At 42.8% G+C, this 26,883-nt stretch overlaps 1 protein-coding gene across 2 annotated transcripts in view; it reads left to right on the top strand.

Annotated features, from left to right (window-relative positions):
• Positions 1 to 12,882: 12,882 nt before the first annotated feature.
• PUF60 (poly(U) binding splicing factor 60) overlaps positions 12,883 to 26,883 on the top strand; it is a 252,737-nt gene continuing 238,736 nt past the window's right edge. Inside the window, exon 1 of one of the 2 annotated variants that reach the window (XM_085604603.1) lies at positions 12,883 to 13,043. In XM_085604603.1, the coding sequence (XP_085460729.1) occupies positions 13,023 to 13,043 (21 nt within the window). In that variant the 5' untranslated portion in view covers positions 12,883 to 13,022. The remainder of the gene's footprint in view (positions 13,044 to 26,883) is intronic. The other variant, XM_085604604.1, reaches the window with a different exon arrangement.

Here is a 26,883-nt window from a genome sequence, read left to right on the forward strand (position 1 = left end):
GTCCTGACGAAAGGCTTGTTCCATCAACAGCCCGAACTGCCTCACTTCTTTCTTTCATGATTGCCTTCAACCCAATCTTCTCCGCAAATCGTAAATCACAAAAATTGCCAGTTGCTCCTGAATCGATCATGACTGATATTTGCTTTAAGGTTCTTTCTCCGTACCGTAGTGTCATTATTACAACCAAATGCGGCGCTGCCGACTGTAAGGTATTCGCCAAGGTATGTGTATCTGGAGCTGTTTTAGGATTTGCAACCACCAGTCCAACTCCACTTACTGGTGGTGCAAGGTGTTTTCCGACGTTTTCTGCTTTGGTTTTTTAGGACACTCCCGAACAAAATTCCCAGAAACTCCACAATAAAGACATTGCTTGTTTGCCCTTCGTCTTGCTTTCTCTTCCTTAGAAAGCGGTCCTCGAATCGTTCCTATTTGCATGGGTTCTCCCCCACGATTCAATTTGTTTTCCTTACTGCCTTCTGTTTTCACTCGATCAAATCTAGCCACACTAGGACGATAATCTCGCTTCCTCTCACCTCTTCTTTCACTCTGGCGGAAATCGATTTCTAAAACTAAATCAATCAATGCTGAAATCTCTGTGGGTAAATTGGGTACTTGAGCTAAGGCATCCTTTAGTTCGTCCTTTAACCCTCAATAAAACACTGCTGCTCTTTTGTTCTCCGGCCATTCGGTTTCCACAACCAATTCATTAAACTGGGCCAAGTAAGCAACCAGCTCTTGATTGCCTTGTTTTATCTCCAAAAGTTCATTGTCTGTTGCCTGCGATACCCTTCTTCTGTCAAATATTCGAAGAAATTCTTTATTAAATTCATCCAAATCATACAATATCGGAGCATTGCTGGTCACTAAGGGCATAGACCAAGACGCTGCATCTCCACTTAAGTATGACAGGATAAATGCCACTCGAGACTGCGCATCGGGGAAAAGTGCTGGACGACACATAAAGTGTAAAGTGCATTGTGTCAGAAACACTTGAGCCTTTTGAGGATCTCCACTGAAACGTTCAGGAGGAGCCAAAGGAATTACGGATGACAAGGAATTAATTACTTGTGTCGTAACCTTAGGTTGAGAAACAGATGTATCACTAGGTCCCCCTTCAGGAAACGACGCATATCTTAAATTTGGGTCTGACACTAAACTACTCATTTTTAAAGTCAAATCTGTAGTTTCTTTTCTCAACTCCTTCTTCTCCTCTCTAACTGAAATCAACTCTCTTTGGATTCCTTCTAAGATTTCCCCTAACTTCTTTAAATCCAAAACTTCCGACATTCTGCTCAGGTGCGATATTTAAAACGTGGGCACTTCACTCTGTCAGAATACTAGAGTTCTTCCCTTACGCACAGGAGCAGAATGACACAAATTCCCAATGCCCCTCCTGGCCTTCCCAGTGCCACGCTTTTTTGTAATAGCGAGTTCACCAAGGAATTCCCAGGGGGGAAAGGGGATGGGACACAGAAGAGACAGTCACTTATCGTCTTTTTCTTTCTTCAGAAAATTTGCTCATCTATCTTCTTGTTGGCTGACAGGAGTATATTATCTGGAAGAAACGTTTTATTAAAATAAGTTATTCCTTTCCTTCTCAAAACCTCCCCATTCCTCAGTATTGTGTACTTTCTTTTGTGTACCTACCCTGTCTGTAAATGCTTCTCTTCTGTTCTTCTTATTTTTATTGTGTGAATCTTCTATAAGCTGTAATAGAATGTCATATGAATCAGTCATCTAATCTTTCTAACACTATTTCTTTTTCTTATTTCTTTTACTCAGCTTTCTCACCCAAAAGGCCTGGAAGAGGTGTTTCAACTGGATTCTGCAATGGTAAATATAGCTCCTATATCAAATTAAGAACTGACTAAATTCTCCTTACTAAGCTGCTCTTGTAAATCTCTGTGTCTTCAAGCAACTAGATATACTCGCTATATATTGTGTAGTTCCGCTAGCTCAAACTTAGAAATGTACAGGAATCCTTAAATAACTTGTGCTGACTCTAAACTTCAGCTTATGAGGAAAAACGAGAAACGGATCTCCGCTTGTCACTAACTTCTTATCCCTGAATATACTTAATAGTGCGCTATGGTAATTTTTTCTTTGCGTTGTCCCTTATATAATCATTGGAAACAATGCGTGACTCAGAACTAATACACACTGCCTCATATAAATACAGCGCTGACTATCTCTCGCCGCTTCTGTAAAGCGAGTCAACAATGTAACTCCATTCATTTGATATCGCTCATGCGCATGACTGAGTTGGAATAATGCGCATGAACAATCTGGAACACTACTCTAAATGCGCTGGCTTCCAACAATAATGAAAAGGAACAGTCTTACTTGAATGCCTCTAAACTCCTCCTCTCATACTCGGCTGGATAACTCAAACACGACGAAAATAATTCCCTGACTAGCTTCGCGACGCAAACACCAAGCGACCCTCTCTCCTCAGTAGCGCGGTGAAGTGCGCCACAGTAACGGCTCACCAGCTGCATCTCGAGGATTTTGTTGAAACGCTAGAACGCTAACCTGCTGCTTCAGCGTTCCAGTCTTAGCGGCCATTTTAGACTCAGTGTTATCGTTTAGATTTTTTCTGGGTGCTGTGCCTTTTCCTTTTTTTTAAATTTTTTTTTTATTGCAACCGTTTAGAAATTTCATTACATATACATTCCTATTGCAGACTTAGAGATTGAAGTTAAACATTGGTCACATATAGCAGGTTGAGTGTAAAATAACTACAGTTTAGAAAAGAAAAAAAAACAGACAATCCGATGGACATATATAAATATAACTAAGCATATTTCGATTATACAGTTCTAGTATTATTCCTCCAGGATTCAATCGGTTTCCAAATCATATTACCTAGGGCTCTCGCCTTTTTACATTTACAGGCAAAAATAGCCTTCTCCTGGTTATACATACCCAGCAGCCTAGCTAACCAGACCTGGAAGTTGGGGGGGTCTGTGTCCTTCCAACGGGCTGTTAAAATTATCCTATAAACCGCTGTCCCCAAGAAAAGACAGATTTCCTTTCAATACTTTCATTGAGAGGTATAGGGACATATCAATATCCACGTTGGAGTTGTTCAAATTGCTTGACCATCTCTTTTCCGTATTTTCCAGATCATCCCGCTGGTTTTCAATTAGAATTCCATAAATAGTATCAATCCGAGTTGTAGATTTGGCCATGCATTCAAATATGGAAATATTATTCTGAGAAAAATCAGCACTCTTTAAATTTAAGATTGTATTAATCTGGATAAATTTGAATATACTATTATCAGGAATGGAAAATTTGCTTTGCAACACTTGAAATCTATTAGTGTTACACGGCAGTAAGAAGTCCCCTAACGTTATGACTCCCAAATATTCCCATCTTCTAGACATACTATCATATGTTTGTGTTGGTAGAACTGTAGAGTGCCACAAGGAAATATACTTATTGTATTTAGGTATATTAAGATGACGCATTATTTTCCTCCAGATACCCCAGGCACTAGTTATGACCTTAAACTTAACTTTCTTGTAGTACGAGGGTTCCAACTGCTTTATTAGGAGACCGTTAGCCTTGTCTCCTATGAGGAGCTCATAAATTGAAGGTATATGTTTATCCCCTATTTCTTCTTCAGGTATTTTAGCGAAGAGTAATATAGTCATCTGTTGGAGCATGGTGGCCCACAGGTAAAATCCCAGATTCGGAACTGACAAGCCCCCTCTCCTAGCTGGCAAAGAGAGAAAGTGAATAGATCTCCTTATTTTCCCATAGCCCCAAATAAATCTAACCATCTGGGATTCGAGGGCCTTAATAATTTTGTCATCGACAAGTAGCGGAATTGCACGAAATAAATATAAGACCCTGGGTAATATATTCATTTTGAGGAAATTCCCTCTTCCGATAATTGAGAGATGTAGACCATCTACCCTTTTTAAGTCGTTCTTGATCTTTTGGAGAAGAGGATCATAATTTATTTTAATTATTTCCTCTATTTCCTAAGTATACTGCACTATCAACTCTTCTTGAATCAACAAATTGGGTATTGTGAGTGCAGATGACCATTGTTTTATCTCTATTTAGAGAGTATCCAGAGAAGCGGCCAAAAACATGGGTAATCTGTTCAATTATCGATAAGGCCTCGGCAGGGTGAGATGTTATTATTGCCACGTCGTTGGCATAAGCGAGGATTTTGGTATGAAATGGGCCTATTGTAACCGGTTTAATAGACTCTGTTTTTAACAATTTCAGAATTAGGGGGTTTATATAGAGGGCAAAAAGAATCGGAGAGCATGGGCATCCCTGGCGAGTCCCTCGAGATATATCGAAGTACCCCGACTCAAGACCCATTGCCAAAACCCTTGCCTTTGGTGTATAGTACATAGCCTTGATGGATTTCATGAGACGGGGACCGATTTTGTTTTGCTCTAGTACCGCCCATAGGAATGCCCATGAAACCCTATCAAAAGCTTTCTCTGCGTCTAGAAGGATCATCGACATTCGGCCGCCCGAGACACCCACGGCCTCAAACAGAGCAATAGCACGGCAGATATGATCCGTGGTGCCCCTGCCCGGAACAAAGCCGTGCTGCCACGGGGAGACCAGACGCTCGACGATCCCCCCAAGGCGATTAGCTAAGATCTTCGAGTAGAGTTTCGAGTCAGTATTTATGAGAGAAATTGGGCGGTACGATGTAGCCAGATTGGACGGTTTATCTTTTTTTGGAAAGACAACTATATTCGTTTCCCTCCATGAGCTAGGAGGAGTACCGCGGACCTGGATACTTATAAATAGATCGAGAAGGAGCGGTGTTATAATATTGCCGAGAATTTTATATAGCTCCAGTGGTATTTTATCTGGGCCAGCGGCCTTACCTGGAGCGAGCTCTGAAAGGGCCGTTTGTACCTCCAGCTGGGTTATATCTCTTTCTAGATCTTGTCTGGTAACACCCTCTAATCCTAGATTGCCCTCCTGCTCTGTTGCCCACCTAGCAAGTTCGTCTTTAATTATTACCGGGTCCAGCGTATCCTCGCTTTGATATAGTTTCTGATAATATTTTTTAAAAGCCTCTAGGATGGCCTCCGGTGTTGTATGCTCTTGACCGTCTGCCTTAATACTAGCAATTAGGTTCAAGGATTGTTTTTGACGAGTACGGAGAGCTAGTTGCTTGCCGACCATCTCACGCGCCTCATGTATCTCGTTACGATGGGATTGGTAGATCTCTGCCGCTCTCTTGGTCAGCCTGCTATTAATCTCCATCTTAAGAATCGTCATTTCTCTGAGAATCGGCCCTCCATCACCGCCTTGCATTATTATAGCGGTATGTGTCTCCTCTTTTCCAGCTAGTTCTAGGAGAGATAACTCATTGGCTCTAGCAAGCTTCTTCCTCTTTGTGGCCACAAAACTTATTGTTTCCCCGCGAAGTGAGGCTTTAAAACAGTCCCAGACCACATCTCGCGGGGCGCTGTAGCGATTAGAATCTATAAATCCCTGTGCCCATATCTTGATATATTCTATATATTCAATGTTAACTAATAATTTTCTGTCAAAGGACCAGCTTGACCAAGGTCTTAGAATATTATTAGTCCTTATTGTGAGCACTAAGGGATTGTGATCCGAGATGGTTTTCGGAAGTTTCTTTATTTTTATCTCATTAAGCCGACTACTTGTCATCCAGATATAGTCGATACGGACATATTTATTATGTGGATATGAAAAATATGTATATCCCGGATCTTGATGATGTTTCGTATCCCACACATCAGCTAAGCCTAGACTTTCCTTTAATTGTAGTATGGCTCTATATACCTTTGGTTTATATCCTACGTATTTAAATTGCTCATGATTACATATTAGCCCTTTATGAGTCAGAGAAATGTTGAAATCTCCACAAAAAATTAATGTGGAGGGCCAGGATGCTAACTCCAGTTCTAAATCGAAAAAAAAAGATGGATCATCCTGGTTGGGTGCGTAAATAGAACATATAGTGATACCTATTTTTAGCTCAACAATCGCCCACCTACGCATAGAGTCAACTGCCTTACGTATAAGTGGTCCTACAAAAGATTTTGCCAAGATAGCTACTCCTCTTGTCCTAGTAGTATGGGTTGTGCTTGCCATTAAGTCGAACCCCGGGACCCTCAATATGTTTCTTTCTGCCCAAGGGATATGTGTCTCTTGGAGACATATTATATCGAACGTATTTTGGGAGATCACTCCCCACATTCTATCCCTTTTCCCCTTATCATTGAGGCCCGCTATGTTCCACGAGCATAGTTTTAAACTAGCCATACTCCATTATGTTTATTAGCCAGCCAGATTTTACCATGTGACCAAATTTACCAGTAATAATCTCATGAGATCCATTTCTATCTCTACTTCTGTTTTTATTTCTACAACTGCGGTTGCCTTTTTTAATATGTTTTCGCCCCCCTTCCCCACCCCCTGAATCCCAACCCATTTCCTAACCCCTTACCCTCCCTACCCCCACCCCCCCCCCCACCCCCAATTTCCCATAGTTAGGGCAGATAGACTCCGTAAGAGTCTGTGATAATGGTCGTGCAGTGAAAGGCCGGTGCTCACTAATAAATCAATACACCTCCTTGTTGAAATATATTTATCAAACTTCCACCCCCCCACCTGGAGTATACTCCAAACCTTGACACATCCAAAAAAAGCTAGTGTCAGAGTGATATAGAGGAGGGGAAAGAATTATAAGGGATACAAAAAGTTAGCCAAAAGAAAGGGAATTAATCTCGCCCCTAAAGGGTATCCAGGTATTCCTTGGCCTTAATCTCAGAGGTGAAGAATTTGGTCTGATTACCATTGATTACTTTCAGACAGGCCGGGTTGTTCAGAAACGCCTGAAGCTTTTTATCCTGAAATGGTCTGATTAGTTGGCGGAGACGCCACCTCCGCTCAACCGTTGCGTGACAAAAGTCGGGACGTACAAAATAGGTTATATGGCCACTAGTTTTTTTTGCCTCAGGTCTAGCTTTTTCCCATATCGCCTGTCTTAAAAGAAAATTGCCAAAGTATACCAATACTGCCCTTGGATATGCTCTGGGTTTGAGCGTGCCTCTCATAGTAAGGGGTACCCGATGGGCACGCTGTACCTCGATGTTCCATTTCCAAACTGACAATTCTGGGAGGGAATCCTGAAATAGTTTGACCATGAAAGAGCGAATGTCCCCCCCTTCAGCTCCTTCGGGAATTCCCAGGACTCGTAGGTTGCTTCGCCGTAGGCGATTTTCCATGTCCTCGAGCTTCCACATCATATCTGAGAGTTCTTTATCATGCGCCTAAGTCTTGTCACGATTTACCGCAGTTTCCGTTTCGTTGACCAATAATCTTGACTCCATCTCAGTCATTCGAGCATTAAAGGAGCCAATTTTCTTTGTGAGCTTACGCACCACGCCCTGCACCTTACGTAACTCTGCTTGGGCCTTACGGCCATCATGAGAGGTCTCTTCCCTATGCGCGGCTATAGCTAACAAAACCGTCTCTAGCGTTGGTGCGATTGTGTCCTGAGAGGTGCCTTGCTCCTGGTGTTGATTGGGGTCAGAGATAGGTCCCTGCGATTGTATAGAAGTTGCCACTGGGAGGGGAAGATCACTAGTAGGGGTATAATCCCAAGCCAAGTCTATCGAATCATGATGACTTTTCCTGTGTTTGAGTCCAAGTTTCTGAACAGTTCTGACTTTATTGATATTAATCTCTTCATCACTGGACTCAGATAGATTCGAAGCAGTATCGGTTGACCATCCCAAGTCATCGGAGAAAGAATAGAAATCACTAGGTTCTTTATCCTTATCCTTATCTCTATCCTTATCTGTGTCTGTATCAGCCTCACTCGGATTTTCAGACCCGAACTGCACAGATTGCAAGCCTTTCGGGAGGGATACTAGAGCCTGGTTTGGTTGCCGGTCTCCTAGGCTATTTATTTGAATGGGGAGGGGTGTCAGAGAAACATCGCTCCTGGGCTCCAGGGTTAGTGCTAAATGGGGAATGCCGTCGATTTTCCCTTTCATTTCGGTCTTAGCAGGTGCTTGTGTCTCATAATTGACCCCCCCTGCAAGGCCCTTGGGATCTTCGCTGTGCCTTTTCCTTAAATGGTTAATTTTAGGGACATTAATCCTCACAAAAGATTTATCTTTTACTCTAGGCCTGACGATTCTGACACTCTTTGACTGAACCACAGTGCCTTCGGCGGATCAGCACCCCCCACCTTCCCCCCAAGCGCCTTGAGACAGTTACAGGTGAGTAGTCACGCTTTACAAGTCACATGATTGATTTTTTTATTTTTATTTGTTTATTGGTTTTTAATTACAGCCACATATACAAGGGTGGACAACATGTTCAGGATACACGACATTGCAGTTGGGCAGTCATAGATGAACAGTACAATTAAGTAAGACTTTCTTGTTCAACACGTCTATTCAACTCCATTTCAACTGTAGGCGACACACATGGCTCTCCTCTATACTTATTCCATTGCGACCACTTCTTATCCCATTTTTTGGGGCACCCCCTCATCTTAAAAACTTCAGTTTCTGCAAGCATACATCTGTCCATTTCCCTAGCCCATAGGGTGACGAACGGTTGGTCTGTGTCCCCCCAGCTTCTCGCCAGTTCTCGCTTAATCAATGTGTACCCCAGTGTTGTGAATTGCTGTTCAACTTCCGTGAGGTCAGTCGCCTCCCATATGTTTAATATACCCAGTTGTGGCTTCAATACTATTTATTTCCTTAAAGCTGCCTGCATATGGGTGGACGCTCCCTCCCATAGGGTACGTATCTTTGGGCAACTCCATAACGTATGATAGAATGTGGCCTGCTGTCCGCATCCCCTCACACAGAGATCGTCAGGTCTAGCACCTATTTTCGCCAGAACTACCCCTGTGATGTATGATCGGTGAAGTACCCTAGGCTGAATCAGCCGAAATCTAAGGGTGATGGCCGCTTCTCGGGGGAACATGAGAGCCGACTGCCAGTCTTCATCATCTATCGGGCCTAGGTTGTCCTGCCATCGCTCTCTGAGTTTTGGAAAGGTGTTAGGTAGATTATTACTTAGCTTCTTGTAAGTCAGGGATATCGCCTTTGAAACGAGGGGCCCGTCCAACAAGCGGTCTTCTAGTGGGGACGAGTATGGTATATCTTTGAGAGACGGAAAGGCCGCCCGTATCGCATGACTGATTTGTAGATATCTGTATTGTTCCTCTTGGGCCAGATGATATTGCCTCTGAAGGTCCCCAAACGTAAGCATGGCTCCCTTCTTCACCAAATCCTTCACCGCGGAGATACCAATGAGGTCCCATTTGTCGAAACCGGGCTGAGAACATAACATGCCCATCTTCTGGGTGTACCATAACAGCGTCACCTGTGAGAGGACTCCCGCCCATCCCAGTCTAGCATTAGCTATGCACCATATCTCCAGTGTATGCTGGGTTGGTCCAAAAAATGTTCCCTTACTTTTCCTATCACTGGCGTATAGGGCCCCTAGATATCCAGAACAATTAGTTTGGTAGCGGTCCAGAGCATATGCTGGGTCGCCAGGTGAGCGATATATCCAATGGTTAACGGTCATCAGCTGCGCCGCCCAATAGTAGAGTTGCAGGTCAGGGAGAGCCATGCCTCCATCATACAAGCCTTTGGTACAAGTCGCATGATTGATTGATTGACGTCCTATACTTACCTTTACTTACTATTAGTTGGATCCCATGTTACTCTAGTTTCCTTGCTTCTTATTGGTGTGTGCCTCCTGCTTTCTTCCAGGTACCTTCTTGGTGAACCAACACAAAAGCACACCATCTATTGTGCACCCTCAATTAGCTGCTAAAAGCAGCTTGTTGTGGTTCGTAATCACATGCTGCGCCTTTTCCCGTCCCCGTTTAAGCTTCCATTACAATTGCGAACAACAAACAGCCAGACTGGAAAGCACCTTCGGTGCATCTGGCTGTTATATTTGCAGTTTTGCATTCACACGAATGCTGTACTGGTTTCAAGCCAATGCACACAGAATCCAGATCGGCCCTCGCTCGTTCCCTCACCCCCCCGTCAGGCCCTCCTGCTTCCATTACATGCCGCTAGTAAAAGGCAAGCATAACTATAGACGGACGGTATACGGGTTTCGGGCCCTCCTGCTTCCATTACATGCCGCTACTCAAAGACAAGCATACTTATAAACGGACGGTATACGGGTTTTAAGTCCCTACCACAACAATACACTAATATTCATAGCACATGTTCTGTCACTAAACAAACAGCCATCTTACACATAAATACCAGTACTTACATGTACAATACATACACTAACTCAAAACAACACTAATAACCAACATTAAATTACAAATTCAATAACTCTAACTCAACCTAATGCGAGACCTGTTGCATTGCAAATGCTTGTTTAAAAGAGCGAACGCAATCAGTCAGTCTCTCACCCTATAATTCTGCCATGCTCAGTATGAACTGTGGGTTCCTCCCTGTCTCCCCATCTTTTCAACATCTACATCTGCCCTCTGCTACATATTCTACAACAAAAAAAGGTTAAGATCTACAATTATGCGGATGACATGCAGTTAATTTTTACAATTGATGAGACGCCTGACTCCAAGGTGTTCCTTCAGAATACTGTGCTGTTCATTAGAAACTGGATGAACTGCAACCAGTTAAATCTTAACTCTGATAAAACAGAGATTGTCATCCCCAACAATAAACTAAACTACTTGACCCCTATTCACTGGCCAACTGAGCTTGGTCCCGCACCCATACCTAAGAGTACGATAAAAGCTCTTGGCATCCAAATTGTCGTGGACCTATCCATGAAATCCCAGATAAATTCAGTCAAGTCCTCCTGCTGCCTCCAACTCAAGAAGTTTAGGAAAATTAGAAGATTCTTTAATGGAGAGACCAGTATCCAAATTATTATCATCCTAATTCTGTCTAGAATTGATTACACTAATGCCATCTATCTGGGTCTCTCAAAATTACTGACTACAGATGATGCAAAAGCAAGCTGCCAGAATCATTTATCAACATCGTAGGCATTGCCACACAAGGCCACTGATAAGGGATCTTCACTGGCTCCCAGTAGAGCAGCGGTCTATGTTCAAAACAGGATGCATCAGCTTTAAAGCACTCCACAGCTAAGGCCCCAAATATCTATCCTCAAGGATCCATAGATACTCCCAACATTTAGACGTAAATGGTCAGGAGGTTCTCGTTATTCCATACAAGGACCTAAATTTTGGAACTCTATGCCCATTGCCAACAGACCTTTGGTTTTTGCATTGCCAACAGACCAGCAGCAGACTACAAGTGTTTCAGGAAAAAGCTAAAAACATGGCTTTTCACCCAAGCATACAGTTAGGCACGGACCCCTATTAACAGTGATTTCCCCAACCCAGCGCCAAGAGACCTATTGGTGTACATGCGCTTTATACATTTCCCCTAACATAACATAACATAACATAACTCATCATTCAGTCACTGGTTATTCTCCTTTCTTCTTGATGAGAGGTAGAGTAGGTCGAACGTCTCCGACACTAACGTTAAATAAAAGTGGTATTAAACATTGTGTTACTGAAATTGTGGATGGAAATTTAGAAGTGAAGCACAGGATAGAAGAGAAACAGAAAAAGGACAAACACTATCGTGATAATTTGCATAGAATAAAAACAAAACAATTGTCCGTAGGGGACTGGGTGTTGGTGAAAAAAACAAATAAGTTTCAAAAGGGTGAATCAAAATTGTATTCACCTAAACAAATTTTGAAAGTATCTGAGAGTGCAGTGCTATTGAAGAATAAAGGATGGTGGAATAAGAGTGCAGTAGTATTACTTAAACAGGGGCAAGAAAGATGTTTCAAAAGCACAGAAGTAGATAATTCTTCACATGATTTTATGATTTACTGGATCCAGAAGTTAATGTTCCAGAAACACAAGACCATAATAATGTGAACAATTTTGAAAATGAAAATGTTGATTGTGGGATTGAATTGAGAAGTGATGATACATAAACTAATGTTCGAAGAAGGAGAAACCTAATTTATGGAATTGTATTTTTTTTTTTTGTTCTAAAGAAGAGAGGTGCTGATTAGCCTGTAATATGTAGTGGAAGGTTATGAGGTCATAGTGGGATAATTTAGAATGTAGGTTGGGGTATTTATATTATGGGTTAGACTGTTGGCAGGTGATGGAAACCTGCACCAGAGAAGCATTCATCTGTTCCTATTTGTTTCCTCTTGTGGGCTTGATTATATATACACTAAAGTGTCACAATAAATCAGTTTCCTGAATGTCTCTGCATTACTGTGCTTACTACAATGACAATTAGAGGATTGGTATGTTTGATAGAGGCGTGGTTCAAATTTATGGGAAATTGGTTTTGTCATTGACTATTGTTTTTATGAGTAGAACAGATAGAAGCATAATCCTCTCCTCTGTGTCCTTAATAGAATCTAAAATTCTTGTTGCAACTGGTAGGAAATTTTCTATACCAACCAGTGGTTGAATGTCACTCATAAGGGCACAAGAACCATGGCTATGTCAGACATAAGCAATCTGAAAACGTCAGAAAAACGGTTTTTGCGATCACAACCCCTCAGATTTACTGGATCTGAGTGTTTGCAACTGTCAAAAGATTTTGTACATCAGGCACAAAACGGCCCTATTCTGCAAATCGAACCTTTGATGAAGACAAGAAAACAATCTTCCAAGATCTGGCACCTAGTATGTTAGGTTTAGCAGTTATTATTTAAAGATGGCGGACACACATAAACAACATTACGTGCATTACCCTAGTCCTTTTTCGGTGTCTCCTACGCGAGCGCTTTTCCTGGTCCCGGGATAGGTAAGATATACGCTCTCAGTTTGAGGGACGGAAGAGCAACCGAAATCTCGCGACAAGACGTGCACGAGGAAGGTTTCAAGTATGGGCGCATGCGCCTTGTAGTTTTCACCACTTTTCTTGACGTCTCGCGAGAGTTAGTTTCAGACGGAGGAAATCCACCTACGGAGGAAAGTAGAGGCAATGGCGACTACGTTAATGCTGGTAAGAAGCAGTACGGATCGGGAGGGGTTGCTGCGGTGCAGGGCAGTGTGTGGCCGGTGGAAGAGAGCGCAGTTGGGAGCGCACTGGGTTCCTGGCCCCGTAAATAAAGGGGCCAAGCCCTCAGTGAGTGGCGCAGAGAAGATGGCGGCTGATGATGGGGGTGCCAGCAGCTGGCTTAATAGAAACCCGATCAGTGCCTTCTTCGGAATGAAGCACCGTGAGACGGACAGAAAGACACGGCCATCCTATCTACATTATATGTTCTATTCTGTGTGTGCATGTTTTCCGTTTAGTAGCTAGATGGGTGGACACCAGAGTTGCCCTCATTGCAAAATCTGTAACCTCCGTTATTATAATGAGGATCCGCTGATGTTTAAGTTCTGGCAAATGACGCTATCAAGTTCGCCCATGCTGCGTGTGACATATTGCAGCATAGCAACCAACACCATTCTGCGTAATCCGACTGTTGAGTACATATTTTTAGCATGGAACTAACCGCACGTCCCAAAATGCTGCTTGACAAAAAGTCATGGCTGATAGGAGACGTCATAAAGGCACTTGTTAGGTATGGGCAAGGCCACTGGATTTATGTCGTAGGGAGGGCCAAATTGTGTCGCAGGGTTGATAACATTATGCGAGGAGAAAAACATTTAATTATGCAGTATTATGCAACACATTTGTAAGCATTGTTAACTATTTTGTCATGTTTCTACGTTAACCCAGTGTGGCCAAATATGTCCTATCAGGAGTATCTGCTTACCACTTAAAATACAGCATTCAGCAACTGAACGGTCACCTACCTGTAAGACAGTGCTTTCCAAACGTTTCATGTTGGTGACACTTTTTAGACATGCATCAGTTCAAGATAGTTATTCAGTTTTACTAGCAAATCGGAGGTTAAATTATCTTCATATAAGAGATAAGGACAAATAAATGGCTTAAATTGTAAAATAACGAAATGTATAGGGACGCAACATATCTCCCGAAAAAATTACTAATACCTCCCAAACAAGCAATTCATATAGCTTTGGGTCCTTGAATAGTTTGAATTGTCACACCTATAGGCGTGTGATGGTTTGTAGTTGTGAAAGTAGTATCATTGGCAGCTCTGACATAACATAACACATGTATTTGTAAAGCGCACTTATCACTCGTGTGTCTCAAGGCGCTGAATAACAGATGTTTAATGTTACTCAACCCAATGGTACTCATTTTATTGACTTCAGATGGATGAATGGCTGAGTGGACCAGCCGGGAATTTGAACCTGTGACCATGAGGTCGAACATAGGCCCCTGTAGTGGATGCACTCAATCAGACATTTGTAAAGCGCACTACATACCAGCGAGGGTCTCAAGGCGCTGGGTGGGGGGGGGGGGGGAAGCTGCTACTGATCGAACAGCCAGGTCTTGAGTGTTCTCCTGAAGGTCAGCAGGTCTTGGTTCTGTCGTAGGCTCAGTGGGAGGGTGTTCCATGTTTTGGCGGTGAGGTGGGATAAGGATCTCCTGCCGGTGATAGTTATTCGAATGCGCGGGATGGTGCTAGTGAGAGGTCGGTGGAGCGTAGCTGGCGGTTGGGGATGTAGAAGGAGAGACGTCTGTTGAGATAGGCAGGGCCAGTCTTGTGGAGTGCCTTGTGTGCGTGGATGAGGAGATTGAAGGATATCCTCTTGTTGACAGGGAGCCAGTGCAGGTTTCTCAGGTGGGGGGTGATGTGGCTGTGGCGTGGTACGTCGAGGATCAGTCATGCCGGGGCGTTTTGAATGCGTTGTAGTCGTTTGATGAGCTTGGTCGGGGCTCCCACGTAGAGGGTGTTTCCGTAGTCGAGTCTGCTGCTGACGAGGGCCTGGTGACTGTCTTTCTTGTATCTGTTGGGATCCATTTGTAGATCTTGCGGAGCATGCGGAGGGTGTTGAAGCTGGAGGAGGAGACGGCGTTGACTTTCTTGGTCATTGAGAGCGTTGAGTCTAGGATGATTCCCAGGTTGCGTGCGTGGTCTGTGGGTGTCGGGGCTGTCCCCAGTGCCGTCGACCACCAGGAGTCGTCCCAGGCACCAGACCCGGCTTGGCAGGGGCAATGGGTGGATCAGGCTGCGATAGCCTCCTGACGAGGGCCTGACACGTATTTTTTTTTTCTTTTACAAATTAAGCACTGGAGGAGAGCAGATGGCGCGTTCATAATAACACTGAATGTCTCGAACATGGTTGACTGTGCTCTCTCAGCTGCTGGTGTCTGTTGGCGTGTGCTCGTGTGTTTGTATATCGGAGTATGGGTCTGATTGTGTGTATGTAAATGAGTGTGCCTTCTGATGTATTTTTGTAAATATGAACGTTTTGTATGTGCAAGTGAAATTTGTGCTTTTGTGTGTCTGTCGTTGTGTGATATGTGAACGCATCTCCATTTCTGTAACTTTGTGTTCAGTCGTGAATGCCGGCACGTGTCAGTATGTTTGTGTGACTGCGTTTTTGAAAGTTTGTGTGTTTTTTTTACAAGAACACAGCAACTAAAAGTCAGTTTCAGCACTAATGACAACTACGAAGAATCCTTTTTCTGGCAACTCCCCCAAAAAATCAGAAAGGTCTGAAGATACACTCAATGGCTTTCTGTTAATACGTTTAAAACTACCCTAAGGAGCCTACATGATGTGACTCTACCAGAGCATTTGTGAATGAACTGGGAAAATTATTACATAATATTCAATTCATTACTGTGGTGCACAATAAAGAGGATATTGGTCACATTTACAACTGTTGCAAAACTTAGCTGTTGCATCTTTAAATACTTGTAAGATTCACTGCTCTGGATTTTTATATATTCAGCATGAATGCCACTCATGACCACAGTACTCTGAAAGTTTACTATTGAGGACATCCCTGCAGTAGATGCACAAGAGTTTCTTCCTTGACAGCAGTGGCTTCTCAAAGTGTGAAGCCACCCCTTGTGATGGCTAAGAGCACCTTCTTCTATGGAACAACTACAAATGCCCTTCCTTCTCTTTCCCAAAGGTGAAGTTTGCTAGTGGGAATCCATATGGCCAAACAGGGGAAATATAATTTTTTGGGCACATACTCCCTTACAGTCTGAACTATATAATGAAATCTAATCTCTTGATGGAAAGCAATCCTCAGACGGGAATGTAGCCATGGACCACCAGGGTTGCGAGCCCCACAGTTTGAACACCTGTGCCCTAGAGTCTGTTGGCACTTAAGATGTTTGTTACGTACTCAAAAGGACGAAAGACTTTGTGAACCTGCCAGGATTCAGACAAGTTATCATGTTTATTTCTCATGTGAAGAGAGATTTGACAAGTCTCCTAGGAGTACAGTTTGCAGGCAACTTTGCTAAAGCCGTGTTTTTATCCCCAAACAGTTTGGCTATAAATGCCAACTGGTTATCGAGCCCGCGTCTCTGCGGATTCCACCTGGATTGTAAACTTCATAGCGGTGTTTGCAGGGGAGCCATATCGCACTTCCTGGATTATTCATTTTGCAACATGCTTGAATTTGTTTTCCGAACGAGGTCCTGGGTGACCCCAGGATTTTTTGGTCCTCGGGCTCTGCGCGCTCCTATTTCTAATTGGCTAAAATGCCACAAGGATTGGATGTCCATTGTTAGACCTGATTCCCTTGAGCAGTTTTTGTGGATAGTAGTGTGTTTTGCTTTGAGCCTAGCAAGATCCGTGTTTTTGTGCTCCAATTTTGTTTGTCCTGACAAATTAATTATGCGCAGCAAGAACGCGTGTGGGGGCGCATTTGTGTATCTGTCTGCATGTTACAAGTGTGTCTAACAAAATTCCCTGAACTCACCTGTATCCTGTCTTCCGGAAGTTGTTTTCATGGGCAGCAATTTTCCTGGCATACGCATCAGGGTAATGAGCGTCATTGAAAGCATTTTCTAATTCTTCTGTCTAGCGGCTCCATCTCGGACATTCACGCCGCAATATTGTACTCCCCGCCGGACCGGCAGTAGAATGGCAGTGCAATGCTCCTCCTTTCTGCCTTCTGCAGGAACATGTACTGCGTCACTGACATGATTTTGACAGCTGTAATGGTTATTTGCATTTTGATGGCACTACATACAATCATTGTATAAGGTTGGTTTGCATCAAGTTGGTCATTGTTGCATTGGGACTATAGTCATCATGGGGAAACGCAAGGCCCTATTTGTCCAATCTGATATAAGGCAAAATAATACTTCTTTACCAACTTTGACAGCTATTGATCTTATGCTACAAAAAACAATTGGGGTAGTTGCATCCGCCATTGAGAGCACCGAAAGGCGCCTGTCACTTCCTGCAGGCTTGCCCCCGCCCCTGTCTCACTAATGCATCCATTTATACTACTTTGTCCCAGGATTCTTTAATAGCACCATCATTTATTGGCCTCCCAGTAACAAGACCACGACAAGAATTAAGGGATATTGCAACACCCCAGCAGCAGCCTGCTGGAGACCCCTTGTCTACACAATCTAGGCTTTCCTTGTCTCCGGTCATATTTTCCACAAATGACCCGCCTGCGCATGTGGACCCTATAGTACAGATGGGACTGGATTCACCCATAGGTCCAATTTCCACTACTGATTCAGTGCTTAGTATTAGTGGTGACGTGCCGCAAATGACAACTAGAGGCCAGAAGGTGAAGAGCAAGCAAAAACATTGCAATAAGGAAGGGCCGCAAATAACTAATGCCACAAGGAAGAGACCCAATAAATCCTGTAAAGTTGCTGGCGAAACTAAGGCGGTACAAGGAAAAAGAAAAACGGATAATAACACTTAAGCTGCCCCTTCCAATAGCTGTAAGAATAATCTGACATTAGGGGAGAACTTTTGGGGAAAAATGGAGGGCATGTTAACTACTCTAATTGCACCTCTTATGACAAAATTAACAAACATTGAATCTAGGGTCAATGATATGGAAATCCATGTGGTGGGAACCTCAAATACCCCATTGGTTAATGCACCTTCTACTTTACCGTTTTTGGCACCTCAAACATCCTCTTTAACCGTCCAGGGCAATTCTGCAATAATATCTAAGAGGTCTGATGTTTCTACACAGAAGGAGGCCACTGGTATAAGTGACACTACTCCAGTTGGTATAAACATCGTTGGACCCCCCATTCCAGCTCATAACGTAGATTCCACTATTGTAAGTCCAGCTACAGACATCAACGAGACAACTTCTACATCTAGCTTACCTACGTTGAACTTATCTCCTGAGGCTTGCCCCTATACCGTGGTATTAGTAAATGTTCCCCCCCCCCCCTTCCTCTAAATACCCTAGAACATTGGTCAACATTGAGGAACAAGGCCCTTCATTATTTATCAATTAAATTTGGGTCGAATACTGCTCTCTTCTCAAATTTTAAGATGATAAGAAGAGTTCGCTGGCTTGGTCCGTCAGCTAAATCTCTGAGAGGAGACACTGTGAACATCCTAACTACTGTGGCAGAAGATAGGCGCGATCCTATGGATAATAATAAGGGAAATTTGGGGGCAGTTTGTTGCTCATTAGACCCTGAGCACAATGTAGGTGGGTTGGCAGTTTTGGATGCAGGGCTTGGGGAGGGAAATGAGAGTGGACTTGTACCTTCCTTGCCAGATTCCATTCTGACTCGGCCTGTTTGCCCACCCCTAGGATCCCTCCCTTGCAGCATTTGTTCTTGGAACATTGCTGGTGTTAAATCTAAAATTGGTAACCCACTTTGGCTAGACTTCATTAAATTGCAAGATATTATTTGCTTGCAAGAAACATGGAGCAAGGACCCGGTACACCTAAACGGCTTCAAAACATTTCATACCCCAGCTGTGGGCACCCAGCATGGTAGGGCCAAGGGGGGTTTGACGACTTGTATATCCAATAAGATACATACTATAAAGATAATGGAACCAGTTACAGATTGCTATTTCCAGGCTCTAATAATAGTCTTGGATTTATCCACTCCGATAGTATTGCTCAACTTATACAATAATATCCCCCCCAAGGAAGTCAATACTGTCTGTAAAAAGCTGGCCAAGGTAATTCTCTCACAGGAAAAAATCTTTGGTTTCAATATGATTATATTGCTTGTGGGAGACTTTAATTGCACTTTATGCAATATGACGGCAGATAAAAGATGTGGCATAGGTAGTGAGGATGATGGTTTTAGCTTGTCCCATTTTAATCATTCTAGCCTGGGTGATCAATTGAATGAACTCATTGGTCAATTTGATTTGGCCCTCATAAATGAGGTGTGTTCAACACCATTTCCCCTTCCACCAACTTTTAATGGGCGAGGCTGTACCTCCACGATAGATTTTGCATTTATTACTAATAGGCATGCTCGTGCTATTGTTACATTTGAGGTATCTGATATCGCATTAAGCGACCATTTCCCACTTTGTTTTTCCATCCTTATCCCAAAGAGGTCTGCCCCAAAAATTCTCAGATAAAGATATATTATGGGATTACCTTGCCATCGGTTCCACCAATGGCTATACGCTTAAATGGGATAAGGTGGATCAAATCCATACGCTCAAAGGTGTTTACCATCTGCGCCTCTGACTTCATTACATGCCTAACGGAGGATGCTCCCCCAGATAACATATTGACATCTTTTCTGTCAATATCTAATGAGATTAGAGCCTCCTTAACACGACAACATAGACATAACAAAGTACAGCGGAACAGCTGGTTTAATTCTAGATGCACCAAAGCGTACTCTCTCTTAAAGAAGGCACTCCATAAACAACCCAGGTGTTTAGAAGATGTACGCAAATTGAGGTTGCAGTATAAACTCGCCATTAAAGACAGGAAAAAGGAGATAAGAAAGGATACATGGGAAGCACTACACCAGGTGTCGCTATGCAATGACAGTGCAAGCTTTTGGAAGATCATTAGAAACCCCCTATTCAGAGAAGAGTCATGTCCCACCCTTGAAGTCGCAATCTCTGAGGTTGAGTGGATTGACCACTTTTCAAAAGTGTACGAGGGGGATGGTATGTATTCCACCTCCTGCAAACCCTCTGATTACCCATCTTTGAGAGTTATGCAGTTTTCTCTCCCCGAGGTTGAAAAAGCGATTCAAGCAAGTAAGGGGGGGGAAGGCTCCTGGCCCAGATGGTGTACCCATAGACGTATTTAAGGCAGTTATGTCACTGTGGGCACCCCTATCAGGTGCTAAATGCCTGTTGTGCATCTAGTTTCTTGCCCTCTTGGGTGGAGTCCATAATTGTCCCTATCTACAAAAAAGGGGATCGTCACAAACCGTCCTGTTATAGACCTATTTCTCTTTTAGATTCATTTACAAAAATAGCAGGGCGAATAATTCTGGACCGATTACTTCGATGGGCTGATGACAATTCTATCCTCTCTGACCTACAATATGGTTTCCGTACTGGATTAGGAACTGTGGAACAAGGCTTAAATTTTCTGATGTTAACGGGGAAATATACCAGAGCTAGGAGGGAGAACCTGTTTGTAGCCTTTGTTGATCTTTCAGCCGCCTTTGATTGTGTGATTCATTCCAAACTGTGGATATTATTGGAACAACTTGGGGTTGAAGTCAACATTATTTATTTTCTTAAATGTTTTTATAGTGAAGCTTCTGCATCTGTACGCTATGGCCAAAATGGGGAATGCACTGGTAAAATTCCAATTAGGAGTGGGGTCAGGCAAGGTTGTGTCCTGGCCCCTTTCCTTTTTAATTTGTATATAAATGGTTTGGAGAAAGCCTTGTGCAATAACAAATTTGATCCCCCTTATGTTGCTGGCCGTCCAATCCCGCTACTAATGTATGCGGATGACGTTGTATTGATGTCCCGCACTCAACTGGGACTACAGCGCGTGGTTGCTAGTTTTGCCCTCGTCATGACAGAATTGGGCCTAAAAGTAAACATAGCAAAAACATTTATCATGCACTGTGGTAGAAATGTAAAATCAAAGAAGCCTACCTTTATTGAAGGACAACGCCTGGTTTTTACTCAACAATTTTCCTACCTTGGTATTTTATTTACGCAGAAGGATTCTTGGCGTGAGGTATTGGTTGCAAAAAAACAGGCGATGATACATTCGACAGCTGCTCTTAGGTCCTTTTCTGGGAAATTAGGTACTCGACCTCCCGCAGAGTTAATTAAAATTTACAAAGCTAAATGTTTATCTGGCGCTATGTATGGTAGCGGAATATGGGGGTTAGTGGACCCGACCCCGCTCCAGGTTGTTGAGAATACCATCTTGAAGTTTATCCTCGCGGTCCCTAATAGTTCCTCTAGTTATAATTGTCATACAGAACTGGGACTCTCTCTTATATCTGACCTTATTAAGCTAGAACCCGTACTATTATGGCACAGGGTATGGTCAAAAGAAGAACCTAAGCTTAATAGAGATATACTGTCAGATGTTATAAAGTTAGATGGACACATGAGGATACCATGGCTGAGATACGTAATTTTTTTTTTTATCTGATATAGGCAAACAAGAGCATTTTTTAAATCCGCTTACTATCTCAGCTATTTCCAGAAAGGATCTTAAAAAAGAATGCCTGACACACCTAGAATCCATAAGATGTGCTGTGGAGGTTTTAAAACCAACTGTTTTCCAACATGAATTAGTTTTAATTACTTTTAATATTCAACCCTACTTGATTTATGTACCGAGTAATTTTGATCGATTTTTACTCTGTCGTTTTAGATTTAATATTTTTCACAGATTGGTTAGTTTTCCCACAATCAACGATTGGTCTCATGATTTGTCCCCATGTCCCTGTGATGAAATCTCTCCTCAAAGTACCATGCACGTTGTATTATTCTGTCGCTTTTACATTCATGATAGGCGAACTATATTACTGCCCTTCTTAAAGATGATCGGACATCGTCAATGTCGACGTGCATTGTACGAGCTCCAACGTTTGGATAACCACCTTTGTGTCGCAACTGTTACTTATTTGAAAAAAGTGTTTTTTACTAGGAAAAGGATGATTTTATAATGTATTTTCTTGTAAACCTTTGGGCATCATGTATTTTTTTTAACTCAAGATCTTATGACTTACATGTATTTGCTGTATTTTATTTATGTATACTTTTATGATTTTTCTTACAATCGAATAAAGTTTTTCTGATTCTGTTGGCACTTAAGATGTTTGTTATGTACTCAAAAGGACGAAAGACTTTGTGAACCTGCCAGGATTCAGACAAGTTATCATGTTTATTTCTCATGTGAAGAGAGATTTGACAAGTCTCCTAGGAGTACAGTTTGCAGGCAACTTTGCTAAAGCCGTGTTTTTATCCCCCAAACAGTTTGGCTATAAATGCCAACTGGTTATCGAGCCTGCGTCTCTGCGGATTCCACCTGGATTGTAAACTTCATAGCGGTGTTTGCAGGGGAGCCATATCGCACTTCCTGGATTATTCATTTTGCAACATGCTTGAATTTGTTTTCCGAACGAGGTCCTGGGTGACCCCAGGATTTTTTGGTCCTCTGGCTCTGCGCGCTCCTATTTCTAATTGGCTAAAATGCCACAAGGATTGGATGTCCATTGTTAGACCTGATTCCCTTGAGCAGTTTTTGTGGATAGTAGTGTGTTTTGCTTTGAGCCTAGCAAGATCCGTGTTTTTGTGCTCCAATTTTGTTTGTCCTGACAAATTAATTATGCGCAGCAAGAACGCGTGTGGGGGCGCATTTGTGTATCTGTCTGCATGTTACAAGTGTGTCTAACAAAATTCCCTGAACTCACCTGTATCCTGTCTTCCGGAAGTTGTTTTCATGGGCAGCAATTTTCCTGGCATACGCATCAGGGTAATGAGCGTCATTGAAAGCATTTTCTAATTCTTCTGTCTAGCGGCTCCATCTCGGACATTCACGCCGCAATATTATACTCACCGCCGGGCCGGAAGTAGAATGGCAGTGCAATGCTCCTCCTTTCTGCCTTCTGCAGGAACATGTACTGCGTCACTGACATGAACAGTACCGTCCTGCATGATGAGTAGACCGCGTCTATGCGTCGTCGTGCGACACACCCACACATGGCAGGTGACACAGTAATGTGTCACGACACAGATTGGAAAGTTCTGCTGTAAAATATGCCAATAATGTCACAGAATTAAACTATTCCACGGAGCCAAATGACTTTTGGACCAAAGGAGTATAATTCGCAAGACAGTCCTTCATGTACAATTCCGATCCAGTCAGTGAATCCCAATGATCCAATTATATCCAACCCTAGTTTCCTCCATTGTCCCACTGGCAACTCAACCGGGCAGGAGTCTGAAGTCAATGCTCTGGCAGTTTTATCCCTTGAGGCACAATCGCCACATATCCTTTCTTGATGTTCCACAAAAAGTTGAATGCCTGGCCACAAAAAGTTAACTCTGACACGCTGCCTTCTTGAAATCACCCCATGTCATTCATGGGCATTGTCAACCACATCTTTCCATAACCCAAATGGGGGTATGAATTTGTCGCCTATTACTACAATCCCATTTTCAGCGACCAATTACGCACTTTGCGAAACCGCATTAAGTCAGCTGAGACTTTACTTTTATATGGTCAACCATTCTTAAGGAACCTACCCATTTGATTCTTCTCATCTTTTGTCATTTTATCCCTCCAGCTAGTTTCCCGAACCACAGGGTGCACCTGGCTTAGTAAGTTGATATTATGCAAGGTAAATGCTACTTCATATTCATCAGTGTCTGTACCAACAGGCTATTGCCAGGTAAATGGCAACCTAGACATACAATCTGCAAATACATACTGGTACGTACTCCATGCAATATTGAAAAGCTTTTAATTTGGAAGCATGTCTAGCTGAATTTCAAGTCATAGTGCAATCACCCCCAGACGCCATCCTTCTCCACACTCTTTTATCTCCTTCCTGCATTCCATAGCAGGCTCCCTCAAACAACACAGCAACAATAAGTGTGTCGTACTGCTTTACAAGGAAGCATCATTTGATATTTCAGTTTAGAAACATGCATTATAAAATTACACGAGCGAGCCGCATGTCAATGTCACAATCGTGCATCAATATGCAACTACCTCTGTGTGGCAACACTTGTATTAAGGTTTTTAATAACGTGTGCTCTGTTTGAGCTAGAAACAGAATGTTTTTTTAAATCTGCAAAGACATATTACGTGGCAAGTGCAGTAAATACATAACTGCAGAAAAATATAATTTCACTGGTATTGGCAATAGGAGAACATGCCAATCTATTTTGTGAAGTTTAAGTTCTTTTGACCTGCTGAACAAATGAATACGTGTCTGAACTCAGTGTTGGAGCTTATAATACATGGTCCTGGCAGTAAATGTTGAGCAGCCAGAGAGGTTGGTCTAGTATGACCTTTCGATACGGGAAATATTTTGGTGTGTCATAAAAGGCATCTTTTTTCCCCCCTCTATTTTTTGCAAATCAGATTAAAATGATAAGATGCGCGATAACTTCACCTGCAACACAATAGTGCTTGTTTTAGTCTTATCATGTCTCCAAATTCAGTCCAAATCAACTGTACTGCAGTCTGATGCTCCTTGAATAGACAGTAATTATCCGATTCTACCCCCCCGAAATTCCCTGCTACCTGTTTAGGAGCCGTGCCAGTCTGGGTCATACATCTAAATGAGCACTGCTCGTTACCAGGGACTGCTATCTGCAACCTAATGATGAAAATGTGAAAGAAACACAGCCTTCCCTTAACTTTAAAAGAAAAATGTAACCCTATGCTTATTTAAAAATGGATTAAATGCTGCAAGCTTTTCGGAAGGTGTCTGGGAGCTACTGGTAGCTCACGATCAACTTGTTGGAGATACATGCTTTATTCCAATTTTAACGTCCTGTTTTCTCATGTTGTACTTGGTTGTAGGCACCATTGAAGCAAGGGACCACTCTGCTGTATGTTTAGGTGGATGGTTATGAGTAACTTTCTTTTAAGAAAACGTACACTTGGTACTTTCATCACATTTTTAACTAATGTTGGATAATTTTCATGCCACGACCAGTTCATGGAATGAATCGCCCAACCTTTAGAGGTATAACCTTATTATAAGGACTGTAGTTTTTTGATCCAGAAGGAGAGTACACATTGTTTCGTAGCAAATTGTCTACTAGGAAATGGATTGGTACCTTTACTAAACTAGTTCATTTAGATAATGGGGACTGTTCCATACTTTTTAATCCTGTTATCTGACACCACCATATCACAGATCTATGTTCAGCATTACAAATTGAAGATTTTGCGTGTGTGAACTGTGTAATATGTCCTAATATTCCACTTATCTTCAATTGTCCCAAACCCTTGGAGTGAGGCGCCAGAGGCAGCTTAGCCCAGCACCATGTGACTCTGGGCAATAGCTTGCTTAATCTTCCCGGCGGCCCCCAGCGCCTAGAGACCCTTACGGGTGATCGTTCGCACTTTACAAATGTGGATTATTATTATTATAGTGAATGACGATAAGCAGCAAGAGTGATGGATGATACTGGGTTATTGTGCTACTTGCTGCTGTTGGGAAAGGGGTTCTGCCCAGGCATGGCAGTGTATATTTTTAATGGCTCAAGGTGTCCAGTGATGTTTGCTATGTGACACCATATAGCAAGCTTTTTTTCTTTGTTTGCCTTTTTGTAGAAAGAGTCTCATTCTAGAGCAGAAAAACCTGCACATTTTCACCAGGGGCAGCTCAAATGCTCACCTCAATTTATTATAGTATGGTTCCGAGCTGCTTCAAAAAGCGCTTCATGTGGTTGTTGAAGCACGTTACAGTGAACTCTGATAAAGCATCAACATTCATCAAAAATGGTTCCTTCTTGTTAGATTATTATTGTATTTTGTGTCAGCCATGAAAGACATAAGTTCCACCATTCCACACGTGAGGATAGTTTTAATGGTCCTCCAAACCAAATGTGGTTCTTAGCTAAAATTCACCTTGTCTAAGAAAAAAAGCATTAGAACATATCAGTAACTGGATTCTAGCAAAAGCAGCAGCCCCCTGGTTTTATGAGTGATACAAATATATGGTTAATGTTATGTGCTGTAGCATTGTCCTGGGAAGCCTTCAAAAATGCTTTTTAAGGGGCATGGCCAGCATAATCCCTCTGTCCACACCCTAATTCACCATAGCAGCGCACAGCTTCACATAAAAAATGCCCCTCCATGATTCTTGTGGCATTGTTCCCCGGATACCGCCAAAGGAGAGAAGTATCTCTGACTCACCTCTTCTTTTCCTCTGAGAGTCTGGCTTGGTGCAGAGTGGCGGAGGTGCAAGTCCTCCATTGGTGATACGTGCAACACCTGGGCTGAACCACAAGCCCCGTTGGAACTGAATAGATGCTTCATGTTAACCAGATCTACCAAACATAGCGAGGTACTCACATGTGCTACGCCAGTGAGAGAGCAGGTATGGCCACGAATAAAAGTAAGAAACCGTTATCTCAGGGACATGTTGACACAATCTGTCAATATCCTAGTCTAAGAGCTTCTCTCATCACAGCAAGCCACTGCCTCGGACGTTGGCTTGGATGAGCTAGCGATACTCCTCGATAGAGCATTTATGGAATCCCCTTTTGACTTCCTCAGAATGAATCTGCAGGTAGTGAGTCAAGACCTCGCAGGGGAGTTATGCGAAGTGAAACCCATCCTACGATTTGTGTGCCATAGCGAGACAGCTTGAGGGGAACGGATGGAACAACTAGAAGTTTTGCGCTTACATGAACGACCACTGTACCTCCAAGCTTACACTGAAGATCTAGAGATGGCACAATATTAGAACCAGGACTGCGCCTTGCACTCTGTTCCATCAGATACTGGCTGGTGAAGATACGAGGAATATGTAGCTGGACATATCCCACAGTAGGTGGAGGAGGAGGAAACCAATGCCAGACTGC

The sequence above is a fragment of the Triturus cristatus genome, chromosome 5_1, assembly GCF_964204655.1.
Source record: "Triturus cristatus chromosome 5_1, aTriCri1.1, whole genome shotgun sequence".
In the NCBI taxonomy this organism is placed as follows: Eukaryota; Metazoa; Chordata; class Amphibia; order Caudata; family Salamandridae; genus Triturus; species Triturus cristatus.